Here is a 25723-nt window from a genome sequence, read left to right as displayed (position 1 = left end):
CTACAAAGGCAACTCACTATAAAGGCAAGAGTCTTCCTGTCAGTCATACACCTATGGAACGGTACTTCTATATGAAAACATTGGCACATGTGCTACTAATATATTTGAAGGGAATCTTTTCTATGAGTTAATTTCACATACAAATTGAGCCCAGACTTTGATAATAATTATTAACAGTACAAAAATCTGTCTTCATCTGTTTTCATGCTTTGGACTTGGTGGGGGAATTGGTTGCATTTGTAGAAAAGTTTTTCCTTATTTTGTGGGCTTGGGCCTGAGCAGATGTCTTCAGTGTCAACTGATTGCTTCAGGTTAAAGAGAAAGAAAATGGTAAAATTTTCAACAAGAAACTCAATATTGTTTGTAGATGCTATGGAAATAATATTGAGTAATGAATGGTTTCTCCTTCCCCAGAAAAAAAGAAACAAAACTCTGTCTTTCTAGTGTGAAAATTTCAGAGCTTGTTTCATTTTTCATTCTGTGTACCTGACCAGAGCACCTGCAGGAAGCAAATCTATTTTTCACTATTAACAGAAATACTTTTTAAAGCTTTTATGAAGCTGGTAACATGAAGATTTTCATTTTGAAGTGACTCATTATAGGATTTGATAGAGGAAAAAATAATTTACACATATGTATACATGTATATGAGGTAGATTGTAAGAGCTAGAATTCAGCTTGAGGATTTTCTATTTCAATTGTGGTATTTATATTTTAAACCTTATGTATGTGTGTGTATGTGGGGGGAGGGGTGCTGTTTAAAGAATAGTATACAGGGACTAGCTATGTAGCTGTCCTCAAACTCAAGATCAACCTGGCTCAGCTTTCCAAGTTCTAGGTTTACAGGTATATACCAACACATCCAGCCAGCCATTTATTCTTACTGATTCTGTTTTATAGTTCCTTGAATATTAAAGAAACTTTTAGCTGTTCTTGCACAGCATTAACTACTGTATGTTTATAGTTGCAGCTTGTATTGGCTCTGTTATGTACTGCTATTTATGTCTATACTGCAGTATTTACCAGTTTATTTTGAGAGAATTCTTACCAAGTGATAAACCCTATCTGGTGGACAATCCTGTCCTTTCTCCCTGGTTTCTGAGCCCAGTGACTGAGTGACCTGAGACTGAGGGGCCCCTGGGTAAACCTTGGTTCCCTGCCAAATGTCCCTCTGATGATTCTTCCAATTTCTCTTGAACAGTTTTGTTGGCTTCCAAAATATACAATGAGTTTAAGAAAGTGTGCTTCTGTTTCCTCTTCTTCTCCCTACTTTCTCTTTTATTTTTACTTGTAAAGTGCATATATTAATGAATCAGTGTGTTATGTCCATACAGTGTACACTGCTCAAATCCAGCCTCCCTTTACCCACCCTCTCCCCTGACTTCAGTAATAATCACTACTCTACTGTCATGTGAGCTTTTCTTAAAAAGTACCCTCACTGTGGGAGAACCATGAATTGTTTTTTTCTAGGTATGTCCTCCTATTCCTCTCAGCACAGCCTCAGCTCTTCTCTCTATAAAACAGGAACACTTTGGTGCCCATCATTTTCATGCTCCTTCCATTTTTCTGTTTCTGCATGTATGCATGCATGCTCCTTGGTTGGGGCATGAATTATGCATGCCTATGATGGCTTCTTTACTATACTGGCCATTATAACCATTTGATGGTACAAATCTTTTTTTTTTTTTTTTTTGGTCAGTCGTGGGGCTTGGGCGCTGTCCCTGTGCTCTTCAGCTCAAGGCCAGCACTCTACCACTTGAGCTACAGTGCCACTTCCTGTTTCCTAATGGTTTATTGGAGATAAGAGTCGCATGGACTTTCCTGCTCAGGCTGGCTTTGAACTGCAATCCTCTCAGCCTCCTGGGTAGCTAGGATTACAGTCATGAGCCACCAGCGCCCGGCTGGTACAAGTCTTCTAGACCATTTTAGATCCCTGAGGTTGGTCAGCAAGCCCAAGTTAAGCAGGTGCCACATTTGGATTTTTTTGGTCCTTACAGCATTTAGTTTGGGTCTGGTATACAAAGTGGGGGTAGGGGGAGGAATACTTGCAGATGATCAGAGAGCTCTCTGGTCCAGTCCAAAGTGAGAACCAAAGTTCCAAAGTACCAAAGTTCCCAAAGTAACCAAAGTGTCTTTGGTTACTTATGTACATTGGACATGGGAAAGGAGAACTATTTCAGAAATAGTTTATTACTTGTTAGTAATGTATAAAGCTAGAAGCTCTGGTTAATATACAGCCTCCCTTTCATGGACTATTGTTGCAGTTCCTTGCTTGTCCTGAAATACTGGCATATGTGATGCCCAGCTTTATAGAGCTAATGAGGCCTGTAGTTCCAAATGAGTTACTATTACTTAGAGTCCCCTGTGAAGTTTCCATGACTCTCTGATTCATCTCTAAAGTATTGTTTCCCTTTGGTTGGCATTTGCACCTTGATCATATGAAAGAATATAGTATATCTAAAACATAGACAGCAAACAATCATGGCTTTGATATACCCAAAGCCATACCTAAGGTAGGGGTATGGGTGGTAGAAACATTGTCTCAGACTTCATGGAGCTTATGTTCAACTCAAAAGAAGCTGAGAGGGCATGCAGGGCACAGAACAGGTCAGCTCATTACTCATGGTCCTTCTCTGACAATTATTTAGGCCTTACCTCCTGATCTGATTCTCTCTCTGGTGACCATATCAGTCCTCAGTTTCATGCCCAACTTATGGAAGAATAGGCCCTTTCTCCTTAAACAAAGGAAATACCTCCCCCTCCCACCATGCATAAAGAGGCATATAGATATTTGAATACAGAGAAGTTGATGGCACTTCTTTTGCTAATGGTAAAACTGTGGAGCTAGACTTCCTATTCAGCTGAAGGTAGTTTTAGCTCATCCATATTAAGAATTACTTGACAGCAGTTCAAAAAGATGAGGAAATTTGTATATGTATATGTTCAAGGGGGAGACTTCAATAAGAAAAAGAAATGTTGTAGAATACCACCAACAATCTAATCTTGTTTATGTTAAATTTAAAATCTATGAAGACTTCTGTTATGTATATGAGCATATATAAGCATAAGCAAAGATGGGGTTTGAAAGGACTATGCCAGAAGACTATGCCATTCCACTTACTGTCTGGAAGAGCAGACTAAGATAAAGGAGATGTTGGGAAGTACGGTTTCCATTTTTTTTATTCCTTGGATTTATGTATTACATTGATAATATCTGTGCCCAAGACACACCTCTAATGGTATTTTCAAAATGAGATATTCTACTTTTACATAATAATTTCACAGGAAAATGACTGTGTCCTCCTAAGATTCACCAATTCCCCTAGTGAGCAGCTTGAAGTAGCAAGAAAGTTATCCTACTTGCAAGGGCCATTGACTTCTCCAATGTGGATGATTTCAGTTCTTACAGCACTGAAACAACACTATGCTAATAAGTTGCTTATAAAGTCCAGGGCCTTTGGAAACAAGTCACTGTTTGACTTGAAATGTTTTTCAGAGTGATAACTGTTTCCAGAAAACCTCAGTGTTTTTTCACTTCTCCAGGAAAATCTTTGATATAGCCTAAGAACCAACAGTACCTACTCTCCCCAGCCAGGACTTGCGATGTCCTTCATGTATCAAGGCAAATTTGTTTGAAGACATCCCCCGACTTAAATAGTTATGACTCAAATAGAAATGATGATGGTAGGGTATTGAAAACTGTCTAGTAATCATTCTCAAATCAAGTTTTCTTATGAGGGGGCAAGTCAAATACACAGAGACTAACTCGCGTCTACCTGCCTTGTTTTATACCACCAGCACTCTTGTTAGTGGAGAAATAGAATAATTCTGGTATGAATGGACCAGATGGGCTTGAAATGTTCTAGTAGTAAATTGATTCTAAGAAATAATGTTTTTGAAATCTTTTAATAAAGACATCTATGTTTACTTTCTACTGGCCTGGATAGAGTTTAGTAAGAAGCGGTTCTGAAAAACCAATGTTTTCATTTTTTTTTAATTTAATTTTATTTTATTTGTGAACATACTGTACAGAGGAGTTACAATTACATGGGCAGGATAATGCGTACATTTCTTACCAAACATTGCAGCCTTCTCCTTTGTTTACCCTTCACATCCCTTCCCAGCCTCCCCCTCCCCCCCAATCCCAATCCTTCTCCTTCCCCCCCATTCCCCCCCCCCCCCCCGCACCGACGTTGTAAAGCTCGTTTTGGACATGACAACTTGTACTTCTCATTGTTGCAACAGGTCCACCTGTATCCTTAAACAACTGGTTTTTCCCCATCTCCTCCACAAGTTATACTGACATCAAATATAGTGAAAGCAGGGGTTATACTGTGGGGGAGGGACATACAAAGCAACAAAGAGATAATCTTATAAATGCGTTAGAAACACATGCATGAAAGAAAAAAAAACATTAAAATACACATCTAAGGGTTCATTTTCCTGACATCACATTATCTGACCTTTTCCGCTTGACTCATGCATATACTAGATATTACAAATAAGGGAAACCATGGGACCTATGTTTCTTTGGGCCTGGCTTACTTCACTTAATATAATTTTTTCCAAGTTTTTCCATTTCCTAACAAATGGGGCAATGTCATTCTTTCTGATGGAGGCATAGAATTCCATTGTGTATATATACCACATTTTCTTGATCCATTCATCTACTGAGGGGCATCTGGGTTGGTTCCATATCTTAGCTATGGTAAATAATGCTGCAATAAACATAGTTGTGCTGGTAGGTTTAGTGTGGTCTTGTTTGTAAACATTTGGGTAAATGCCCAAAAGTGGGATTGCTGGATCATAGGGGAGATCTATGTGAAGTCTTTTGAGGAACCTCCATACTGCTTTCCAAAGTGGTTGAACAAGTTTACATTCCCACCAACAATGAAGTAAGGTTCCTTTCTGTCCACATCCCCTCCAGCATCGGTTGTTGTTAGAGTTCTTGATTTTTGCCGTTCTAACTGGAGTGAGGTGATATCTCAATGTTGTTTTGATTTGCATTTCTTTTATGGCTAGGGATGTTGAACATTTCTTCATGTGTCTATTGGCCATCCTTCTTTCTTCTTCAGAGAAGTTTCTCTTTAAGTCTTTTGCCCACTTATTTATTGGGCAGTTGTTTCTTTGAGGATTTGTTGTTGGGGGGTTTAATTTTTTGAGTTCCAAGTATATTTTAGATATGAGACCCTTGTCCGTTGTATGGCTAGTAAAGATCTTCTCCCAATTCGTGGGCTTTCTATTGATCTTGCTAGCTATGTCATTTGCCCTGCAGAAGCTCTGCAACTTTATGCAATCCCATTTGTCCAACCTTTCTTTGATTTGTTGTGTTTCCGGGTCTCTATTCAGAAAATTTCGGCCTGAGCCAAGGAGACCTAGGGTTTCTCCTATTCCATCCTGTAATAAAACCAGTGTTTTCTGAAGAACATTTTACCTAGATTTTTCTCTATTTCCTGAGTATTTCCTGTTTAAGACTCCTTGTCAGTGTTCTCCTGACTCCTATGTGATCAGATACTCAGTACATATGTGTGAGGTACTTCATTCATAGAGTAGACTTGGTTACTGTGTATTGCTCTTAGTCCTCAGTAAGAAATAGCAAGAGATCTACCAGGCTCTACCAGGAGAGATCTACCAGGATCTCTGAGATAGGGTCTTTGGAGAAGGATAGCTTTGGAAACAAATCTCTGCTTGACTTTAAAGGGTTTTTAGAAATAGGAGAGCACCAATAAGAAAACTATTGTAAAAGAGTACAGCCCTCAGTTCAAACCCTGGTCCCAGCACAAAAAGATAACCAAAATTTTGAAAAAAATTTTAATAAGGTTTTTTTATTGTGGAAATCAGAGGGGTTACAATTACATGAGCAAGGTAATGAGTACATTTCTTATCAAACATTGTTGCCTCCTCCTTTGTTTTTCCCCTACCATCCCTGCCCTCCCATCTCCACGACTATATTCCCCATGACCCCACCAAAGCTGTAAAGTTCATTTTTCGACATAGCATCTTGTACATCTCATTGTTGCAGTGGGTCCACTGTATCCCTATTTAAACAATTTTTTTCCCTTCCCCTCCCCAAATTATACCAACATCAAATACAGTGAAAACAGGGGTTATACCATGGGGGAGGGACATACAAAGCGACAAAAAAAAATTACCTTATAAATACGTTAGAAACAATAGCAAGAAAGAAAAAACCACTTGTGTCCTTATCTTGGGGTTCAGTTCGTCTAACATTATCTTATCTGAACTTTTCTGCTTGTCTCAGACATATACTAGTTATTGCAAATAAGGGAAACCATGGGACCTATGTTTCTTTGGGCCTGGCTTACTTCACTTAATATAATTTTTTAAAACCTCATTTTTATGTCCAATAAATTGAATCAAAGTAGCACATACTAATGTTGAAAATAAACTCTCTGTATCCAGACTGAAGTACACTGTGCATTAACACAGCCACTGTGATTATATGAAGGTGCTTAAGCATGTGGTCCAAATGGTAGAATTGTCAGTTTGTACCCTGTCTGACTATCCATGGGAGTTGGCAAAGAATTTAAGAAGCAGGATGTTGAGGCAGACTCATATACACTCAGTGAGGAGAGAGAGGGAAAAATGTTTCCAGTAGGAGCAGTCCTTGAGGAAGCAGAGGGCTGGAATGAGCCTTGAATCCATAAGAGATGCCCCAAGGAGGTCTATACTGAAGTAAAAGTGGCACTGCCTTCTATTCTCCTTTTGGTTAAATGGAACTTAACACAAACATTTATGGAACACTGTCATTAAAGCAAGGATATGGAGGATGAAATACAAAGAGCAGAAAAAAAATGACCCTTGTGTTAAGGAAAAACAGTCATAACAACATAGAGTTGCAGATGTGTACCTGATACAATAGTTCATATGGCACGAAGTACCAAAGCAGTGGCAATTTGATGTGGTTTTAAATTATAATAGAAGTTTTCTAGGTAGTGAGTGGTAATGAATTGAGACAGTTAGAATTGGGGTAAAGAACAATGTGTTCAACATGGGATATGCAAAGGTATGGGAAAAAACACATGAATGTACTAAGGCATAGCGAGTTGACATAAGTATCCAGGCACTTGTGGATGGCTCAGGAGAACAGGTTTTCAGGGTGGTCAGGCTGAAAAAGCAGCCCCAGAAAAGAATAGGGAAAGACTTGTTTGTCAGGCTGAGGATTCTAAGCTTTACCTCTAGGAAGCAAGGACTACCCAAGATTTATGCAGTCAACTGACATATTCAGATGGTTTTTCCTATAGTGTTGGCACAAATGGAATGGAGTGAGAGAGAAAGATAACCCAGATGCCCTTCAAAACCTCTTTTGACATACTCTTGGTTAGAATTGTGAAGGTTTGAATTTAGATGCTGGTGAGTGAGATTTCTCTTTCCTAGAAGTAAACATTTGAATCAGATTGAATCTGAAAATTGTCCACAAAGTAACAGAGCAATATTGAAAATTAAAGGACAGGAAAAGATTCTACAGCCATTGTAAACCAGAAGAAAGACATGGTAACCATTGTTTTCTCTGTTGTTACTGATTTTGTTGTTTTTTACATGTCTTTCATATATTCAGCAAGTGTTCTACTTGAGCCATTTCCTCCAACCCTTGTTTGCATTTTTTTCTAGATAGTCTCATTGACTTTGCCCAGACCAGTCTTGAGAATGCAATCCTTTACCTCTGCCTCCCAAGTGTACCACTATGGCCCTATTGTGGGAAGTGATCCGGCCTCATTTAAAATTATTAGACATAGACACAGTAGAATTAAAAGAAAAAATTGGGAAAAAGAGAGACACTACATAAATGGAAAAAATAATAAAGAAGCTATAACAACCATAAACTTGCAGTCATCTCATAAAATAGCTACAAAATGTAAAAAGTCATTTTTCAGGTGGAATGAAAAGGAATTGTGTAGTGCTTAGATCTAGTTGTATATGAGGAAGGTGTCAGGATAGTTGAAGATGGTCTTGACAGATTGATGGACTGACTAGATGGATAGTTGAGCCAATAATGGACAAGAGTTTCCTGGTAGGTGGAGCTCAGTTTGGGTGAGATGTTCCTTTCATATTCCTGAATGAACAGATCTGTTAAGGATCAGAAGGGAGGTCTAGGCTGGACATAATAATTTGAGCATCATTAGTGTATATATGCAGCCATGCCATTGGGTTTGAATAAAACCCAAGAAAATGCTAAGACATCATGACCAGGAAACAATGATAGAACTATGATTCCTCTTGCCATTTGTGTGATAGTATGTTACAATGTTCAAAATGGGTTCATTCAGGATCTCATGAATCCTGATATTGAAATAGTTGTATCTTTGTGGTCATGTTAACCTGCTCTGCATTCTTATTTATTTCCCCTCTTCTGAATATAGTCATCTAAGATTCCCTGCAGGGTTGTCACTGGGTACCCTTCTGTGTTGGTGAGTTTTTGTTGTTTTGCCCCAAGTGGAGAATACAGTTCCTGGGTTTTCTTAAGTCCTAATATCTCAAGGATGCCCTCATAACTCAAGGATACCCTCATGTGCATAGCTAAAAGGAAGAGAGTAATACAAAAGTCAAATATGGCATGATTTAATCAGAGATGTAATTTTTGTTAAGGAATTTAAAGGAGAGTAGTGGCTTAATTTGGTGGAAACAGTGAAAAGTGTATGCAGAGGGAATCTTCCAGGAACCCTAAGCATCACAGTAATAATGTCTACTTCACTTGACTCAGTGAGACACTAGTTTGCCAGATCTTTGAGTTAATGTTGTTAAAGATGGTTAGTTGGTTTGGAGTCAACACAGGGTTAGAGGTCTCTAAAAGCACCCTTGTGGTTTTTATCCAATACTTATAAACTGACATTGAATTGAAACCCCTCTGTACAACTAACTAAAGATAATAAAAAATAAATTTAATTTTAAAAAGAAAAACAAGTATTTAAATGTGGCTTCGTTTACTGAAGATCAGTTTAAGCAAATCTTCTGCTTTCAGGTGCCTTGAATAATTCACTGCTGGGTAAGCAATGCAGGTGGACTTATGTCTGCACACCTGCAAGGGAAGTGTTCTGGTCTCATTTAAAATTCTGAGAGTGAAGCAATAGTGCCTAGCTAATTTCATCACCTCAGAGAAGGCCAAGTGAACAAGCTGTGTCCAGACTGCTTTTAAAATATGTTTCCCTTCCTGATCCAGAACTCTGGTGTGGAGACTTGTGTTAGGGCATCCACTGTTGGGTTTGAATGAGAAATGACATCTTTCAATCATTACCACAGCTAGAGCAGATGGGAAGTTTCACCTGATCACAAAGCTGGGATATGTCAGCTATCTCCTTTCCTCTTCTCTGATGAGACCCAAATGAAATATGAGAAAGTTCCAGTGAGCCAAACCATAAGCGTATCCCAGTGTTTACCTAGGGGAAGAAAATAAGTATTCCTCAAATCTAACTTAAACCCTCTTCCTCTTGGCCCATATTTTTTCCCATCTAAAGAGATGATCCACAAAGCCCTTGTATCCTTTGGCAGTGTGTCCACAGGGTGATTTCTTTGTCATCTGAGAACAGCTGCAGAGACAAGCTTCTGGGTCACTGTGCAATCCTGGAATTAGGCATCCCAAGTGAACAGTGCTATACCAAGAACTTGTCTTGATAACTCCCACTTTTAGAACTTCTTAAGCAGTGTCATTCACAGGGAAATCCTGGTTGCTAGCTAGGGAAAGAGCAAAGCTCAGCAGTAGTGGAGCACTGAATTTGCCTACTTCATGGATGCCTTGTTCAGGAGACCAGCTGCACAGCCAGCAATGGAAGGCAGTTTCAGATCTTCTTTACCAGAAGATCACTTTAACCTGCATTATGGAAATAAGTCTCATAGCCAACTAAACAGGAATAGGAATAGCATTTCCAAGAATCATATTTTGTATTTTTTTAAAAATCACTTTTTGTGGGTTAGTGTGTGCTGGTACTGGGATTTGAATATAGGGCCTCTCATTCTTAGCTTTTACTTAGCTTTTTTGTACAAGGCAGTTACTCTACCACTTTGCCAGGCCTCTACTTCTGGCTTTTTGCTGGTTAATTCAAGATAACAATCTGTAAAGTTTGTCTGTCTAGGTTGGCTTCAAACTGAATTGCTCAGATTTCAGCCTCATGAGTAGCTAGGATTACAGGCATGAGCCACCTGTGCCTGGTGGTATTTCACTGTATTTTTGTTTTTTTTTTGTTGTTGTTTTTAAAAAACTGAGGTTCCTTGCCTTTCCTGAAGAAAACTACTCTTGCATGGTCAGTGGCATCCCTATAGGGTGGCTTTGACTGGTCATCTTGAAGTCCTGCTGACCCTAGGATGGGTCTTCTAGCCTCCTTGATGGCATTTGACTGTGGTACTTTCCCACATAGCTCTGACCAAGGTGGCCTGAGGCTTCCTCCTGTGCCTCATGCAAGAGGATGCAGCTGTCAGAATAAAAATAGCATCAAATTGCTGGCAAAGGCAAGTATGGGGAAGGATAGTAAAGTGGCACCCTGGTCCTTAAACAGGAGGAACAAACCCTTCTCATCATACCTGTGTGTGAAGAGGTAGTGCCATAGAAAAAGAATACCCACATTGAGGAACGTTGCTGCTTTTCCTGTGGAGAAGTCAGTGGCAGAGTGCCCTTGTCCTGTGCCTCACCACTCTCCTGCCTCCCAGCCCCTGGGCTTTGTCCTGAACTCTAATGACCCTTCTGTGTAGCTCAGGTTCTCACTTCACCACATTTGAATCCTGTTTTTGAGAGACTAGCCAACATTTGAGGGCAGTGCCAAGATCTTGGCCAGCATTTTCCTCTTTTACAAAGTCAACATTTCTATGGTCTGAGCCCAAGAGTAGCATGGTGTTAGGTTAAGACTGAATATAGGGCTGGGAATGTGGCTTAGTGGCTTAGAGTACTTGTCTAGCATGCATGAAGCCCTGGGTTCGATTCCTCCATACCACATAAACAGAAAAAGCCAGAAGTGGTGCTGTGGCTTAAATGATAGAGTGCTAGCCTTGAGCACAGAGAGGCTCAGGTCCTGAGTTCAAGATCCAAAACTGGCAAAAAAAAAAAAATAGTGAATGTAGTTTACAAAGTTTTCTCATTGATGACATCCAAGCTTGAGTGAGGACAATTGGCAGTGTATGTAGCCAGTAGTCTAGGTTGTCACTGATTTATCATTCTACAACAGGCAGAGGATGCTGAAAACTCATTGATTTGAATATCTGCATGGGGCATTAATAAGGTCTGACCTGTGCTAAATGTCTCCTGGAATGGGTAGCTGGTTTTAAGGGGAAGTCACATCCTGATGAGAAGGTGAGATTTGTTTGGACAGGTATACTATGATGCTCACAATCTGGTCTGTGTGATGCTGTTCTTGCAAGAAACTGAGCATATAAGTAGAACTGGGCCCCTGGCCACAACCTACCATCAGCCAATTATTGAGCACCTACTATGTACCAGCACTATACTTATAGTTGTTCACACATTGCATCTCATTTCCTCATTAAAAAAAAAAAGCTCTCTATTTAAGAGAAATCCTTCTCCTTCTCTGACAGGAAGGAAAGTGAGTACAAGTACTCATGTTGCAGTTCTAAAAAGGTGATATGTTTCACCAGAAACCATTGAAATGGAAGAGTGAGGTGCCAAATAAGCTTCATCAGTATGACAAAAGAAGACTGCTTAAACAGGAGTTAAGCAAACTTTGGTCTTTTAAGTCTTAGAGAATAAGATTTGGAGCTTTAGTTCAGCTACAAGTGATCTTCTCTGCTGTAATGAGGGAACCACAGACAGTAATGAATAGACTGGACTTTGCCCCAGTAAACATAGGTCTGCTTTCCTACCCTACTTTCACTGCCAGGTACATAGGAGGAATCTCTGTGAGCTCTACCTTGGTCTGAAGCTTCAGTCACATATCCCCAGTTGAATGCAGTCCTAAGAATGTCTTCCTCCTTTGCCTTCCATTCACCTGTTAACACTTTTCCACTCATAGTGTGACTGACCATATTAGTAGTAGAGACCTACACCTTCTCAAACCTCATATAGACCTGTCAATGGGACAATGATTCTGAAGCCAACTGCTGGTTCCTCAGCCAGCCTAGGAGCTAAAAACTTTCAGGACACTTTGGAGGGAAAGCCATAGGTTTAAAATCCTAAAAGCACTCCTGCCTTTACCTGGAATCATTTGGGATTCAGCTGATAGATGATTAACAGGATAGAGTCTAATGGCAAGACTGCCATTCACAAGCAACCCTAGCCCATTGTGTTAGGCTACAATACCTGTGTACTGGAGCATCATTGGACATTTATAAGAAAGAGCTGGGGCCATAGGCTGAGGTGATCAGGAGAGAGGTAGTACAGAGCTGGGGGTTTCCTCTGGGGATTGGGAGCTTCAGCTGAGAAGCCATTGTGGAGAACTCTCAGAAGAAGGGTATCCAGGGAGAAGAAATCATAAGAACTGAGTAGCAGTGGTAGCAAGAAAGTCCAGGACATGTGGAGAGACTGGAAGTAGCCCAGTGTCCCTAGAACTGGGGAGCTGAAATTAGAGAGAACATGGAGCTAGAGGTTAGGAAGGGTTGTGGACAATGGTAGATTTGTAAGGAGGACCTTTATTTTTTCAGATACAGAGGCAATATAGAATATTCTTAGCCACATATATTAGGATAAAGATTTATCTTTTACAGAGATAATGTTTTCCTTAATGATGTTTACCCAATACTCTTAAAGAGTTGACCACAGACTTCTAATTAGTGCTGTCATTAATGGGCATTTTTAAATGTGGTCACTTAGCATTAAGCTATTTGAAATGAGACTGTAGAATGCCTTGGTTTGAAGCAGCTTCTAAACAGCCCTATTTTCATGAGTCACAAGTGTGTAAATCAGCCAGGCCACACACTGAACCGAAAATGTGGTTGAGGCTTTCAGTGGTGAGATGGAGCTGTCATGATCTCCCCCACTGCCTTCCCATACCCCACCCCATGCTGGCTGAAGGAAATCCGATGTGTCTTTTGTTGAAATACTTTGAACAAAAATAAGCACTTGAGCCCTCATCTGTTGATCCAACGAGTCAAATGTATGTTGTTTTTTGACTAACCTGAAAGAAGCATGCAGGTGTAGGTTTCTCATTTGCATCTTGTCTCATAAAATCAAAACCCAAGGCTAAATCTTGTCTGTCCACTCTGATCTTTCCACCCCATCCCCACCCTGCCAAGGACCACAGAGTTCTTGGAAGTTGTTATTTGTAGAAGTGTTGCCTAAATTTAGTGCACAGAAAGAATCAGTGGTAAATGGGTACTTTAAAAAAATGTTTATTCAGTTTTGAATAGTAGCATTAGGTAGCCATAGGACAGAAACCATACTTATTTTCAGTGGTGATTTTCTACAATGATTTCTTTGAGATTTTTACTGATACCAACAATTTTAAAAAGTGGCCAAGAATGTCATCCCTATTTATAATTTTCTGACCTCTGGTTCTTAGTCCATAAGCATATGTAAGTTTTTCTTCATGTAATCTTCCCAGAGATAGAATTTTGATTTCTACATTTATCCATTAATATGGCATGATTTCTACAAATGTTGTGGACTATATGTAAATTCTTAAATTAACAAGAAATACTGATTAAAAAATACAGTCCAGGCTCAGGGTTTTGGCTTCCACACACAAAAGTGAAATAACAAGCTCCAGATACCTTCTCTGGAATGTGACAGCTCTCACACAGTGTGGAGGAGCATATATCCAAAGGCAGCAATCTAAATCTCTTGGATCACTCACCTTCAAGAGCATAGATTAATTTTCCAAGTTTATTTACTTTTAGGTTTATTGAAAAGTGAAGTAGTCAGATTCACTGAGATAGAAAGAAGAAAGTTTGTTGTCAGAAGCTGTGGGCATACAAAAAAATGGTACATTTGTGCTTAATGGGTTTTGAGTCCCAGTTTCAGACAGTCAGAAAGTTCCAGAAATGCATAGTCATGATGATAGTACACCATGTGGCTGTTATTAAAGCTACAGAATCATATGCCTGAAAAAGGTCAAGATAGTAGTTGGGTATGATGGTACATACCTATATAGTCCCTACTTCTTGGGAAGCAGGAAGATCTTTTAAGCCAAGTTTCAGTGAAGCATGAGCAACATAGTGAGAACCCCATCTCAAAGAAAACCAAAAGAATAATATGATAAATTTGTGTTAGAACTATTTTACCGTATTTTTAAGTGCTATATTTTTATCTTCAACAGAAGCTTTTACTATTTTTTTATTACTGTGAAGGAGCTATGGTCTGGATTCTAATCAGCTGAGGCCAATGCAGATTTAAATTTTGCTTTAAATTTTATATTTGTTTGTTTTTTTTTTTAAGAAAAAGAAAAGGTCATTTTTGGAAGGGACTGTAGTAAAATTAGCTCTTGATTGGGCCATCAGTTCTGTTCCAAGATGTTTGATGGGTATTTGATGATTAGTGGGAATAAAGACATGTGTAGGGAACTGGAGAGAGGCCATCTCAGCAGACCACTCTGTCATTTCCTAAATGGGCAGCTTTATCAAAGAGAAGATGCCATTTCTGTAGGATGAGCCCCCCTTGGCCTGACCCATGCTGTTTCTAAGGTCAAATGAACTAATCATGACATTTTCATTAGCAGCTAATGTAACTTTTCCATTGCAATGATTTCTAGACTTTTTTGAAACTTACTTTCTTACTTGTGTTTTGAATAGAATGAAATTATATTCGCTTGTTTAATACATGCATAATAACATTTTTATGAGGTAGAATGTGATATTTCACTTGCATCTATACAGTATATGATGATAGGTGTTTGGATGACCAAGATTATTTATTTATCACCTCAAATATTTGTTATTTCTTCAAATTAAGAGCTGTCCAAATCCTCTCTACTAGCTATTTTGAAAAATACACTTAATTGTTGCCAGCCATAATCATCCTATTATGCTCTAAAATTAGAAGTTCTTTCTCCTATCCAACTACACCCTGTTACTATTACTATTATCTTCATGACTCCATACCCTTCTCAAGCTCTGCTGTCCATTATTCTACTCTCTACTTATATGGGAACAACTTTTTTGGCTCCTGCAGTACTTGTCTTTCTGTCTCTCAACCTGTTGTCCTCCTGGTCCATTCATGTTGTTGCCAACAGCGGGACCCAATTCTATTCCATAAGTTCTTTCTTTTAATCTTCTGGAAAGGAGAAGAAAACCTTCTGCAGGACTCGGTCTTTCTTTTGGAAAGTAGAATGTCACCTGGGTTCTTCAGAAGACTGTTCCTTGCAATGTTTCAGTAAGAAAAAAAAAACAGTAAGTTTTAGAAATTGTACTTGAAACAAGCGAGAGTTTGATCTTTTTCTTAGTCTTGCAATCACAGTCTTAGCCCTGCTTTTCAAGTTTGTGCCTATGTATCGTTTAGTTTCAGGCAAAAACCTGACTTTTAGTGGTTACAAAAATTGTTGAAACAGAAAACTGAATCAATAGAACTGTTGAAAATACGGACTTGAGACAGCTCTGACTTTTGTTCCACTACAGCCTCTGGAATACTTTCAGAACTTTCTTCTCCAGTAGTGACTATTGTGTCTTTCAAAACCTAAACATGAGGATGTCACTACTAGAAAGTTTGTTGTTCACAGATCCCTCTTAATTCTTTCACTTCTTTCTTTTTTTCTATTTTTTTCTAATCTTTGCCATATTACTTCATATTAACTGATGTGATGCTTGATATTATGAATATTTAATGTATATTCAGTTGCCTTAATGTAGAAAGAAACATTTTCAAAAATTCTTTCCCTTTTTCTTCCCTCTGGTGCCCACCTCATAGAAATGCTACACTTCTATGGATGTAAGGCTATTCAAAATGACAGATATTGCAAAGAAATTAGCTAAGACATTCTTTCTTTGTCCCCCATAGAAATCTAATCTTAATAGATGAAGCCCTCCTACTAAGTAAGCTTTTTCTTTTTTGGCCCGTCGTGGGGCCTGAACTCTGGGCCTGGGCGCTGTCCCTCGGCTCTTCAGCTCAAGGTTAGTGCTCTACCACTTGAGCCACAGTGCCACTCCTGGCTTTTTCTGCTTATGTGGTGCTGAGGAATTGAACCCAGGGCCTCATGTATGCTAGGCAATCACTCTACCACTGAGCTACCTTCCCAGCCCTAAGTAAGCTTTCTAAAAAAAGGAATTTCAATGTAATACAAAATAGATTCTGTAGATTATAAAGCCATAACTTGGCAATTAAGAAATCCAGAGTTTATTATTAATTGGCTTTCTATAATACACTTTTTTGAAACATCATGAAAAATATTAAATGTTTTACTTAGTATCTTCTTAGGAAACAACCAATTTTTATGTTTTTGTAAAATATTAGAGGTAATATGAAGAAGTAAATATTGTCTATCAAATGTTATACTACTAGAAGTATTTGTGTTTTTATTACAAATTTTTCAGATTATTTTAAATTTTGGAAAACTTTTTGTAATCTCTAAGACTTTGTGCTACTGCAGTCATTGCTTCTAGGATACTTATAAGTTGACCCAGCTCTCAAGTGTCTTCATGCTGCTTTCTGAATTAGAAACTAGCTGTTATGAACTATGCACATGTACAGATATCTGAAGCCATTTTTAGGGAGCTTGAGTTCTGTTGTCTGTGGCCTGAAGAGATCTATGCGTTGTTAATGACTAAGCCACGATAAATAAATGTCTTGATTAGCAGGCAGCTGAACTTTTTTGACAGTTTTGACTCCTTCCCTGACTGAATTTGCATAATTCTTATTTTGATCATGATAGAGTCTTTCCCAATCTGTTTGGGGGCATCAGGAGTGGCTGATACAGTAGAGTATGTGTAGACAGCATGCCCTGTGCATGGTATGTCATAAAATGATGCTCTCCTGCTTGTATAGTCACCAGAATCACTGAAATAAGGGATTGATGTCCAACAATATTTTCTTCCCCTGCACTGTTCACGTGGAGTAACCTGTGAGGAAACTGATTTCCTCATTGTTTGTAGAGCTTAGCAGACATTTAGTAAACACCTACTTTGGACATGGCCACTCTAAGAAAATATATTGTTGTTCTATCTTTGAGATAACATAGCCTTATGTTTTATATTTTTCTGTCCTGCCTGCACATCAGAGAGTCTCCAAACTTGTGATTGGGATCCACTTTGTTCCTCTTTAGAATGTGCACATAAAGGAAGCTGTAGTTACCATTTGCCCACCCCAGCTATGAAAGGGAAGGGCAGGCTCCGCATAGCCAAAAGTTGCAGGATGAGGATGGTGAAGGAATATCCTTCACCTTCTTCCTGTGATTGACAAATTCTCCTCCTCAACTCTTTTCCTTTTGTGCATCAGACACTTCCAGGAGGAATACAGCCTCATGCAGGGCTTCCTGAGGAAGCACAGTGCTCCTCACTCACATACTGATACTTATGGTGAATGTTCTTAATAGATGAAGAACCTAACTCTATCTATTCTCTTCATTTTTTCAGTTTCTTCTTTCTTTTTGATTTAAGATTGCATTTCAATAAAGTAGCCATCCCTCAACATTTGTAAGAAGCAAATGAAATGTTTCCATACTCCCTTAAAGGGCCCACTTCATCAAGGTCCTCACCTAATTGAACTTGTTGAGCTGCTGAATGTAGTGGTAGAGGATATGGACTAGAGACTCCTTCTATCCCTCTGGAAGTGTGGTTGAAAAGCAGGTTGGAGGAAGTATGAGGAAGGAATTTCACAAGCTTCTGTGTCCAATCCAACTGCCAACACAAAAGTAAAAGAAAAGTCAGTGAGTCCTGTCATTGGCTGCTGTAGGAAGTGATCAATGTCCTTATCTACACCAAGGAACTTCTTTGGCCTTAATGGAGGGAGGGACTGAAATGACTTCCCTTTTCAGAGAAGGATTTCCTTTTCAGTTGTCTTGTCCTCTAAATTACAGCATAATGACTAGGAATTTAGCTCAGTGGGAGAGCACTTTCCTGACTGTGCTGAGTTTAGTCCTCTGGCCTGAGTTCAGTCATCAGCTGTGAAAAAAAGATTACAACATAATATCCTTCTGTATTTGAAAGGGCTTTAGAGTTCTAAACAACTGTTCAACATTTCTTGCAGAGCATGTCCCCAGAATCTAGAAACAATGAAGTTGACAGGAATAAAAATGAAAGTCAAGTCAGGGAAAATCTATGGCTTCCCTTTCTTCTACCAGCAGATCCTTGAATTCAACCCTTTGATCTCAGGAAAAATATTCCCATTTGGATATACAGAGGTAAAATTTACCCTTATAATACACCCCAAGGAACCTTGGCTGAATTGATTACATTATTTTTAATTACTTGGGTTTTTTTTCCCCAAGTAATGATTATTTTGAAACTAAAAAGTATGTGGAAACTTTGCAGAAAGAAATACTTCGATCTTCCTGATTTCTCATAATTGTGGGAGATGGAAAGGGAATTGTATCACTGGAATCTTTACTTATACAGAATAGATTCCAAGCTGAGCTAGTTTCTATAGGAAAGGGATTTAAAATATAATGAAAAGATTATAGTTTGCTCAGAAAAGCTGGAGAAACAGGTTGAAGTTCCAAAATAGTCTCCAGGACTCATCATACATTGGCTCCATCAGCTCTTTAGCTAGCTCTCTTGCCACCTGTACCAGCAAATCATGCAGTGTCCACCTACATACCTTTTCTCCTTCTTACTAGTTCCTAATCTATCTCCTGAATGTGTGTCAAAGTAATGAAACCCAGGCCTGAGTCTGTCCCAAGCAGCAAGGGTGGCTGGAAAGTGACATTCCTCTCCCATTGCAAGAGGCAATCCAAGTGTGGATTTAGATGTTTTTCCCAGGACTATAGTAGCAAATGCAACACAGAAATTCTCAGTTGTGGGAGTTATCAGAAAGAGTTTAATGAAAAGTTAAAAAAGATTGAATGTAACTCTGTAAGATAAGTGTTTATATAACTATTCTCCAAGTGTAAGCCAGACCCAAAGAAACATAAGTCCCATCATTTTCCTTATTTGCAATAACTAGTATATGTCTGGGACAAGCAGAAAAGCCCAGATAAGATGATGTTAAGCTAAATGAACCCCAAGATAGGGACACAAGTGTATCTTTTCTTCCTTGCTATTGTTTCTAATGTATTTATAAGGTGCCATGTGATTTTTTTTGTCGCTTTTTATGTCCCTCCCCGATGGTATAACCCATTTTCAATGTATTTGATTTTGGTATAATTTGGGGAGGGGAAGGGGGAAAAAAGTGTTTAAGTAAGGATACAGATTGACCCATTGCAACAATGAGATGTACAAGGCGCTATGTTGAAAAACGAACTTTACAATATAGGCGGGGTTGGGAGAAGGTTGGGGGGGTAGGAGGTGGGACAGGTTGGTAGGGGAAAAACAAAGGAGGAGGCAACAGTGCTGGATAAGAAATGTACTCATCACCTTGCTCTTGTAACTGTAACCTCTTTGTACAGTATTTTCACAATAAAAAAGTTTAAAAAAAAAGAAATTAATCACTATACTTATGTAACCCCTCTGTATATCAATTAAAAAAAACTCTTCTCCAAGTGATTTAGATATGTCTATATCACTATTCTATGTAATTGGTGAAACCCACCAAACACTGAAAAGGGGAGGGGATAGAAATATAAACATGTTCAAAGTTCACTGTATATACCTATAGAATCATCACAATGAAAGCCTATCATAAAAATACTCAGATAAAAATTTAAAAGTGGTTCATCTAATTCTTTTTAATGCGACATTCTCTTGTAAAGGTTTTGTATTTTTCCTTGACATAAAGACCTTTGAACTATAATGTCAATCCATCTCATAAAGAAACAAACCAAGTTTCAGTAAGACTTCAATTTAGTTCTAGATTTTGTGGCATTAATTTACATAACCTCTTTTTTAGATTTTTATAGAAATTTTCCTTATAAAAAATCAGACTATCCTTTTTAAAGAAATAGGCTTATTTCGTGTGCAGACTTTATTCCAGAAAGCAACAAAATACAAGTGGTTTCCTAGTTGTAAAACTCCTGTTAATGGAATTGTAACTCTGGTGATGCTAAAATTGACATAGAAAGATATGATATGACATCAGTTTTCAGTCATTTTTTAAGGTTTGACTAGCAGTGCTTCCTTTTTGAATATTCAAGATTCTAAATGAAATATATAGACGTAGAATATGAACAGGTAGGTGAAATAGTAGTTTTAAAATCTGTTGACATTGAAAAATGCTCATCTCTTTCATGTTTCCGGTTCATTCTTTGGATTTTGCTTAAAACTACAAGCTAATTGCAAACTAGACAAGAATATTTATATACCATGGAAAAGAACCAGGAACCTTAATTAAAAAGAATTTTCCCCAGTTCCTTGGCAACAAAAGATGACTTAAAAACTTCTTCTTTTTACTTTTTAGTTTTTGACCTGAGTAAATAGTTCCTTTAAATACATTGCTTGATTGTGTATCATCTTTCTATTTTTATTTATATGTCTTTTTACTGTTCCACAGGGAGTCAAATACCTGTGTATTCCAGCAGCAGACTCACCATCTCAAAATCTGTAAGTTTTTTTTCTCTGTATTATTGGAGGTATTAAAATTGAATACAGGAGTCTAAAGTTAACTGAGTGAAGGATTATGTGAACCCCTTATGGCGTTGGTGTTAGGGCCCAGTCACTGGTCCAGGGAAGAAAACATGATCCTGTGAAGTTGGAGTTGGACAAACTAATGGCTAGAGGCACCTTGTTATTTTCTAGTCCCACTTGTAGAACACTGTCTACTATTTCAGGAATCAAGCCTTTAGTATGCTCATCTTTTTTCTAGAAACAAACCATTAAAGAAGCTAATTGGAGCCGGGCGCCTGTGGCTCACACTTATAATCCTAGCTACTCAGGAGGCTGAGATCTGAGGACCACTGTTCAAAGCCAGCCCAGGCAAGAGTCTGTGAAACTCTTATCTCCAATAAACCACTCAGAAAACTAGAAGTAGCGCTGTGTCTCAAGTGGTAGAGCACTACCCTTAAGCTGAAGAGCTGACAGTGCCCAGGCCCAGAGTTCAAATCCCAGGACCGATGCTCCCCCCCCCCCCAGAAAAAAAAGTTAGTTGGATTTTATCCTAAGCAGAAATATCTGATAGAAATAGAATTTGAGCTATAAATACAAGTCATACAAGTAATGTTAATTTTCTAGGAACCACATGTTAGAAAACAAAATGAAATAGACAACATTAATTCTAATAACTTACTTTACTTAGCATATCTGAAATGAATATTACAGTATGTAATCTATCAGAAAATTCATAAGATACCTTACATTTGTTTTTTTCAGGCTAAATCTTTGGAATATACTGTATATAGTTACGCTTCTAGGTCATATCAATTTGGACCAGAGACATTTCCAGTGCTCAGTAGCCATGTGCAGCTCACAGTCACCATGGAGGATAGCATACTCTTAAAGCTATTTGAGTTGAGTGGCTGGATCTTTCTGGCTGAAGAACGTCTAGTTTTCTGTTTCTTTACATCTAAATAAATATTTGGTGTCTTCTTATCCTTTGTATATCTGTAAACAGAGATGCACAGTTGTGAACTGCCCAAACCACCACAGTAATCATGTGAATGGAGATGGATAGGCCAGGACCATGGAGGCCGATGGCAGTTACAACCATGTTTGCCCTTACCGTCCAGGAGTATCCCAGAGAGACTGTGTTAAAGAAAAGTTTTGCTAAAGCCTGGATTTGCTTACAGGCTGACAGCCTAAGAGTAGATTAGCTACTATGTATACACTTCACTCATCACAGCTTCAGATTCTCAGACTGGTATGTGCTACACACTTGGGGTAGGGAAAGAGAGGTTAAGACACACCAGCCCTCCTACAGTCACATATTCTTGCAGTTTGTTAGGAGTTTTGTATCCTGGTGTGTTTGGAAATTTGGGAATCGCAGCCTTGTCAGAATTTATCCGTCATGGCTCTCAGATATGGTGTTTACTAATCCTGCAGGTCATTAGTACAGGCTGCATACTTGTGTTTCCTAGCCCAAGTGACCTGCCTCTTTGATGCTGGAATATAAGTCAAAATTTAGTTTTTACTGCTGGAGAAAAGAAATCACAGGATTTGAAGTAATTTTAAGAGGTCTGCTTGTTTGATAAAATGGGATAGAGTCAGATGGATTGATATGGATTGATATGGCCAGAGAGGGGAGAGATGGTATAGAATTAGACTAGACAAGTGGGCAACTGGGGCTGATATCTTGTATTGAAGGGTTGTTCACTACACTGTCTTTTGAATATCACAGAAACATGAACCTTTAAGATTGAGGAGGGTGGAGTAGAATTCTTACTAGGAAAACAAAGTAGTAGCCTATTCTTGAAGGAAGAGAAGAAGCACTGGAGAACTTCCCTGGTTACTAGTCGTGTCAAGAAACAGAAGTGGTTGGAAGGGCACGGTCTGTACGGAAGGAAGTGAGCCACTGCCTTTCTCTGAAGACCACAGCAATCTTTTGCCCATGTTTTGATAGCTATTTTTGGAGTAGTTGCTTTGCTCTTACTTCCAAGATTCTTCCATGTTACTGAACTTGTTGGCATCATTTACAATTTGATTCTATACAGGAATAAAACTGTAAATCATCCTGAGTGTTTGCTATCTGGGCAGACAGCCACTGAGCTGCCCAATTTTGTTAGGAGCCAAGTGCCATCTCCATTGTCCATAACAATGATCTGACTTAAGCATTGAGTGGTCCTGCATTATAGATAAGTAAGCAGTAGAAGACCTGTCAGAAATCTCAAATTAAAAAACAAATCTGTATACGTTGAAGTCATTTTAACCCATTACATTTCAATTCTCTCATGTGCCTTGAGAATTTTAGAGGTACGTTATATGAACTGCTCCCATTAATTCTAGGCACTTTGAAAAATAGTGTATTTCTATCAAAATATACATTATGTCTTGAGAGCCATGGAATACGAACTTTAGTTTGTTATTTCAGCTCAAGAAGCCAGCATGGGCACCTGAACAAGGTGCTCGTATGGAAGGACGAAGACAGGACATGGCAGCCTCTTTTCTGAGTTTCAGCATCTCATGGGTCAGTTCAGATCTTCTGTCAAAATCAGCCCAAACACAGTTCCTCCCAGAGGAAAGAACTCCCGCATAAAGTTTAATTAGGTGTCTTCCATCTCAAATATGTAGCAGTCAATGAAAGTTTTTTGGTTTGCCTTTTAGCCCTTTTCTTGCGTCTGGATGGCAGTTGGGTAGGATCTCAGGTTGAAAAGGTTCTGATACTTGCAGAAGCATCATGTGCAAAGCTAAAGTGCAAAGAATGTGCTCATGCTGCTGCTTCCACTGAAGTCCTACAGCAGTAAAACTTCCTTTTTAGTTGAAAAAGGAAATCAAGTCTGTAACTCATCAAAATGCAGTAACTCCTCTGTACAGCTCTTTAAAATAAAAATATAAATTAAGAAAAAAAAGAAAAGGTAAGCACTTTGAAACTGGGAATCATGCTCACAGGCACATGTATGACTACTCTTTGGGGAATACTGTATTTACTCATTCATTCATGGAGATACAGTCTCATGTACCCCAGGCTGACATCAAACCTACTCCCTCCCTCAACCCCCAATTTCTGGGATTACAGTTTACACCATACCTGGTGGAAACTTTTATTTTTAAGCCAGTTATTATGTCAGGCTTGTTTGTAAGGAAAGATCTGGGCACACATGTGTCCATGGCTTGAAATATCTCTTGAATTTGGAACTTAGAATGTATTTTGGTTTGTGAAGAAATAGCACCCTTGGTTTCCCTCATTTGTAAAAGTGGTATATGCTTAGCATAGTCCTAGCAGAGGTTCATAATAGTCCAGTAGGTATGTACATGCACCCATATAAAATGATGCTAATTGAAATTAATTCCATGAGATGGAAACGAGAGTTTTTTATTGTTGTTATTAGTGTTATGTTTGCAGTTATTTTTTTCTCCACCCCCTCCTCTTGTTTATTCCCTGTAGTCACTGTTTCTGATTTTGGCACCCTTTGTCTTGCATGTGTTTATCTGATTTGGGGAGGGGAAGGGGAGTCACAGAAACAGTGGAACTGTAATGAGCTGGGAGCCAGACCATCCATGGAAGCACAGTTAAAGGTCACCAAAGAATTTTATTTACACTAGAAAGGGGCCTGCGACTGCCTGCCTTGTCCTGGGCTATCTACCCAGAACCAAGAGCAGGCAACACCTCCAAAGCTCCAGGACAGCCTCGATCTTTATTCAAAAACCTCCTATTAGTTGGTGTGCAAACCCTCCAAACTCCAAACAGGCAATCTTGATCTTTATTCCTCCCTTCCTCCTTCTGTGCAGGCCTCTCACCTTTGCTCATGCCCCAGGCCTCTTGCCTTCCTGCAGGCCTCTCTGAAGGCTTCTCCCCTTCCAGCAGGCTCTTGCCACTGCTCTCTCTTTTCTCTTTACCCCGGTCTCTCTTTTGTTCTCTTTTGTCTTCTCCACTACCATACCATACCCCCCTCCTTGGAGCACACAGCCTATGTATATGCTGTGCCCCTGCCCCCAGTCCAGTGGCCATTCTTCCATTGGCCCTGCCCCAAGCCGCCCACTGCCAACTGTTCTTCCCATTGATGTAGCCCCAAGCCCAACCCCTCCTAGATGGGGGTGTGGCCTGGCCCATGGGGCAGTGACATGGGGTGGGGGTGGGCTCTAGCCCCTGCTGGTTATTATGGAACAAAGAGTGCAACAGTGATACTCACTAGGCACCATGATGGAAATGAACCTTATTACTTGGGGAGAAGGGGATTTGGGGAGGAAGAAAACTAGAAGAAAACAAAGGAGGGGGTAACATTGTTTGAAAATAAATGTACTCATTACCTTACTTACGTAACTGTAACCCTTCTGTATATCACCTTTACAATTAAATTAAAGAAGAAATAGTTTAGCAAACAATGTAAGTTTGACTTTACCTACTTTTTTGTAGTGTCCTTTTGAAAAGGATGGCACTTTTTTTTTTTTTTTTTGGTCAGTCGTGGGGCTTGAACTCTGGGCCTGGGTGCTGTCCATGAGCTCTTCAGCTCAAGGCTAGCACTCTACCACTTGAACCACAGAGCCACTTCGAGTTTTCTGAGTGGTTTATTGGAGATAAGAGTCTCATGGACTTTTCCTGCCTGGGCTGTCTATGAACCGCAATCCTCAGATCTCAGCCTCCTGAGTAACTAGGATTACAGGCATGAGCAACCGGCAACCATCAGGATAACACTTTTTAATGATGAGCATCTTAGTCCCTTTCCTGTTACTATAACAGAGCAACTGAAACAGGGAAATTCATACAATGCTAAAAGTTCAGCTACTGTATCTAGTGCATGATACTTCATGCAATGATAGACAGACATGTGCAGAAGAGAAAGAAGGGGGCCAAACTCTTGAGGCAGCTGACCCATTTCTCTGAGAAAGGCATTAACTTATTCGTGGAGGCTCTGCCCATCACCTGATTATCTCCCACCAGGTCTTTCTTCTCAGCTCTGCACTAAGGAGTTAAGGTTCAAACACATGAATTTTTGCAAGACACAATATCATGCTTTTATATTATAATCAAATGATAGAAGTTGGCAGGCAGAATGTTTTACTCTATGACATAACTCATTTAAGGTTTTCTGTATTTGCTGCTCACAAAATACTGGGAGCTAACAATGAATCTTCACGTTCTATACCAGGGGATGAATCAATGTGTATGGTCAGGACAAAAATAATCTTAGTGCTTTGGTAATAAAGCAAGAGAAATTAC

At 39.1% G+C, this 25723-nt stretch overlaps 1 protein-coding gene across 8 annotated transcripts in view; it reads left to right on the top strand.

Annotated features, from left to right (window-relative positions):
• The window catches only part of Dusp22 (dual specificity phosphatase 22), a 70647-nt gene that overhangs the window by 29099 nt on the left and 15825 nt on the right, over positions 1-25723 (top strand). For all 8 annotated transcript variants that reach the window (XR_011372260.1, XM_070024730.1, XM_070024733.1 and 5 more), the window contains one exon: positions 20468-20517. Coding sequence is in view for 7 of the 8 variants with exons in the window: in XM_070024730.1 (XP_069880831.1) it covers positions 20468-20517 (50 nt within the window). In the remaining variant the exon portion in view is untranslated. The remainder of the gene's footprint in view (positions 1-20467; positions 20518-25723) is intronic.

The sequence above is a fragment of the Dipodomys merriami genome, unplaced genomic scaffold (assembly GCF_024711535.1).
Source record: "Dipodomys merriami isolate MVZ:Mamm:240054 unplaced genomic scaffold, mDipMer1.0.p SCAF_16, whole genome shotgun sequence".
NCBI lineage: Eukaryota > Metazoa > Chordata > Mammalia > Rodentia > Heteromyidae > Dipodomys > Dipodomys merriami.
Note: the sequence above shows the minus strand (reverse complement) of the source record. Positions and strands in the feature narration are given on the sequence as shown.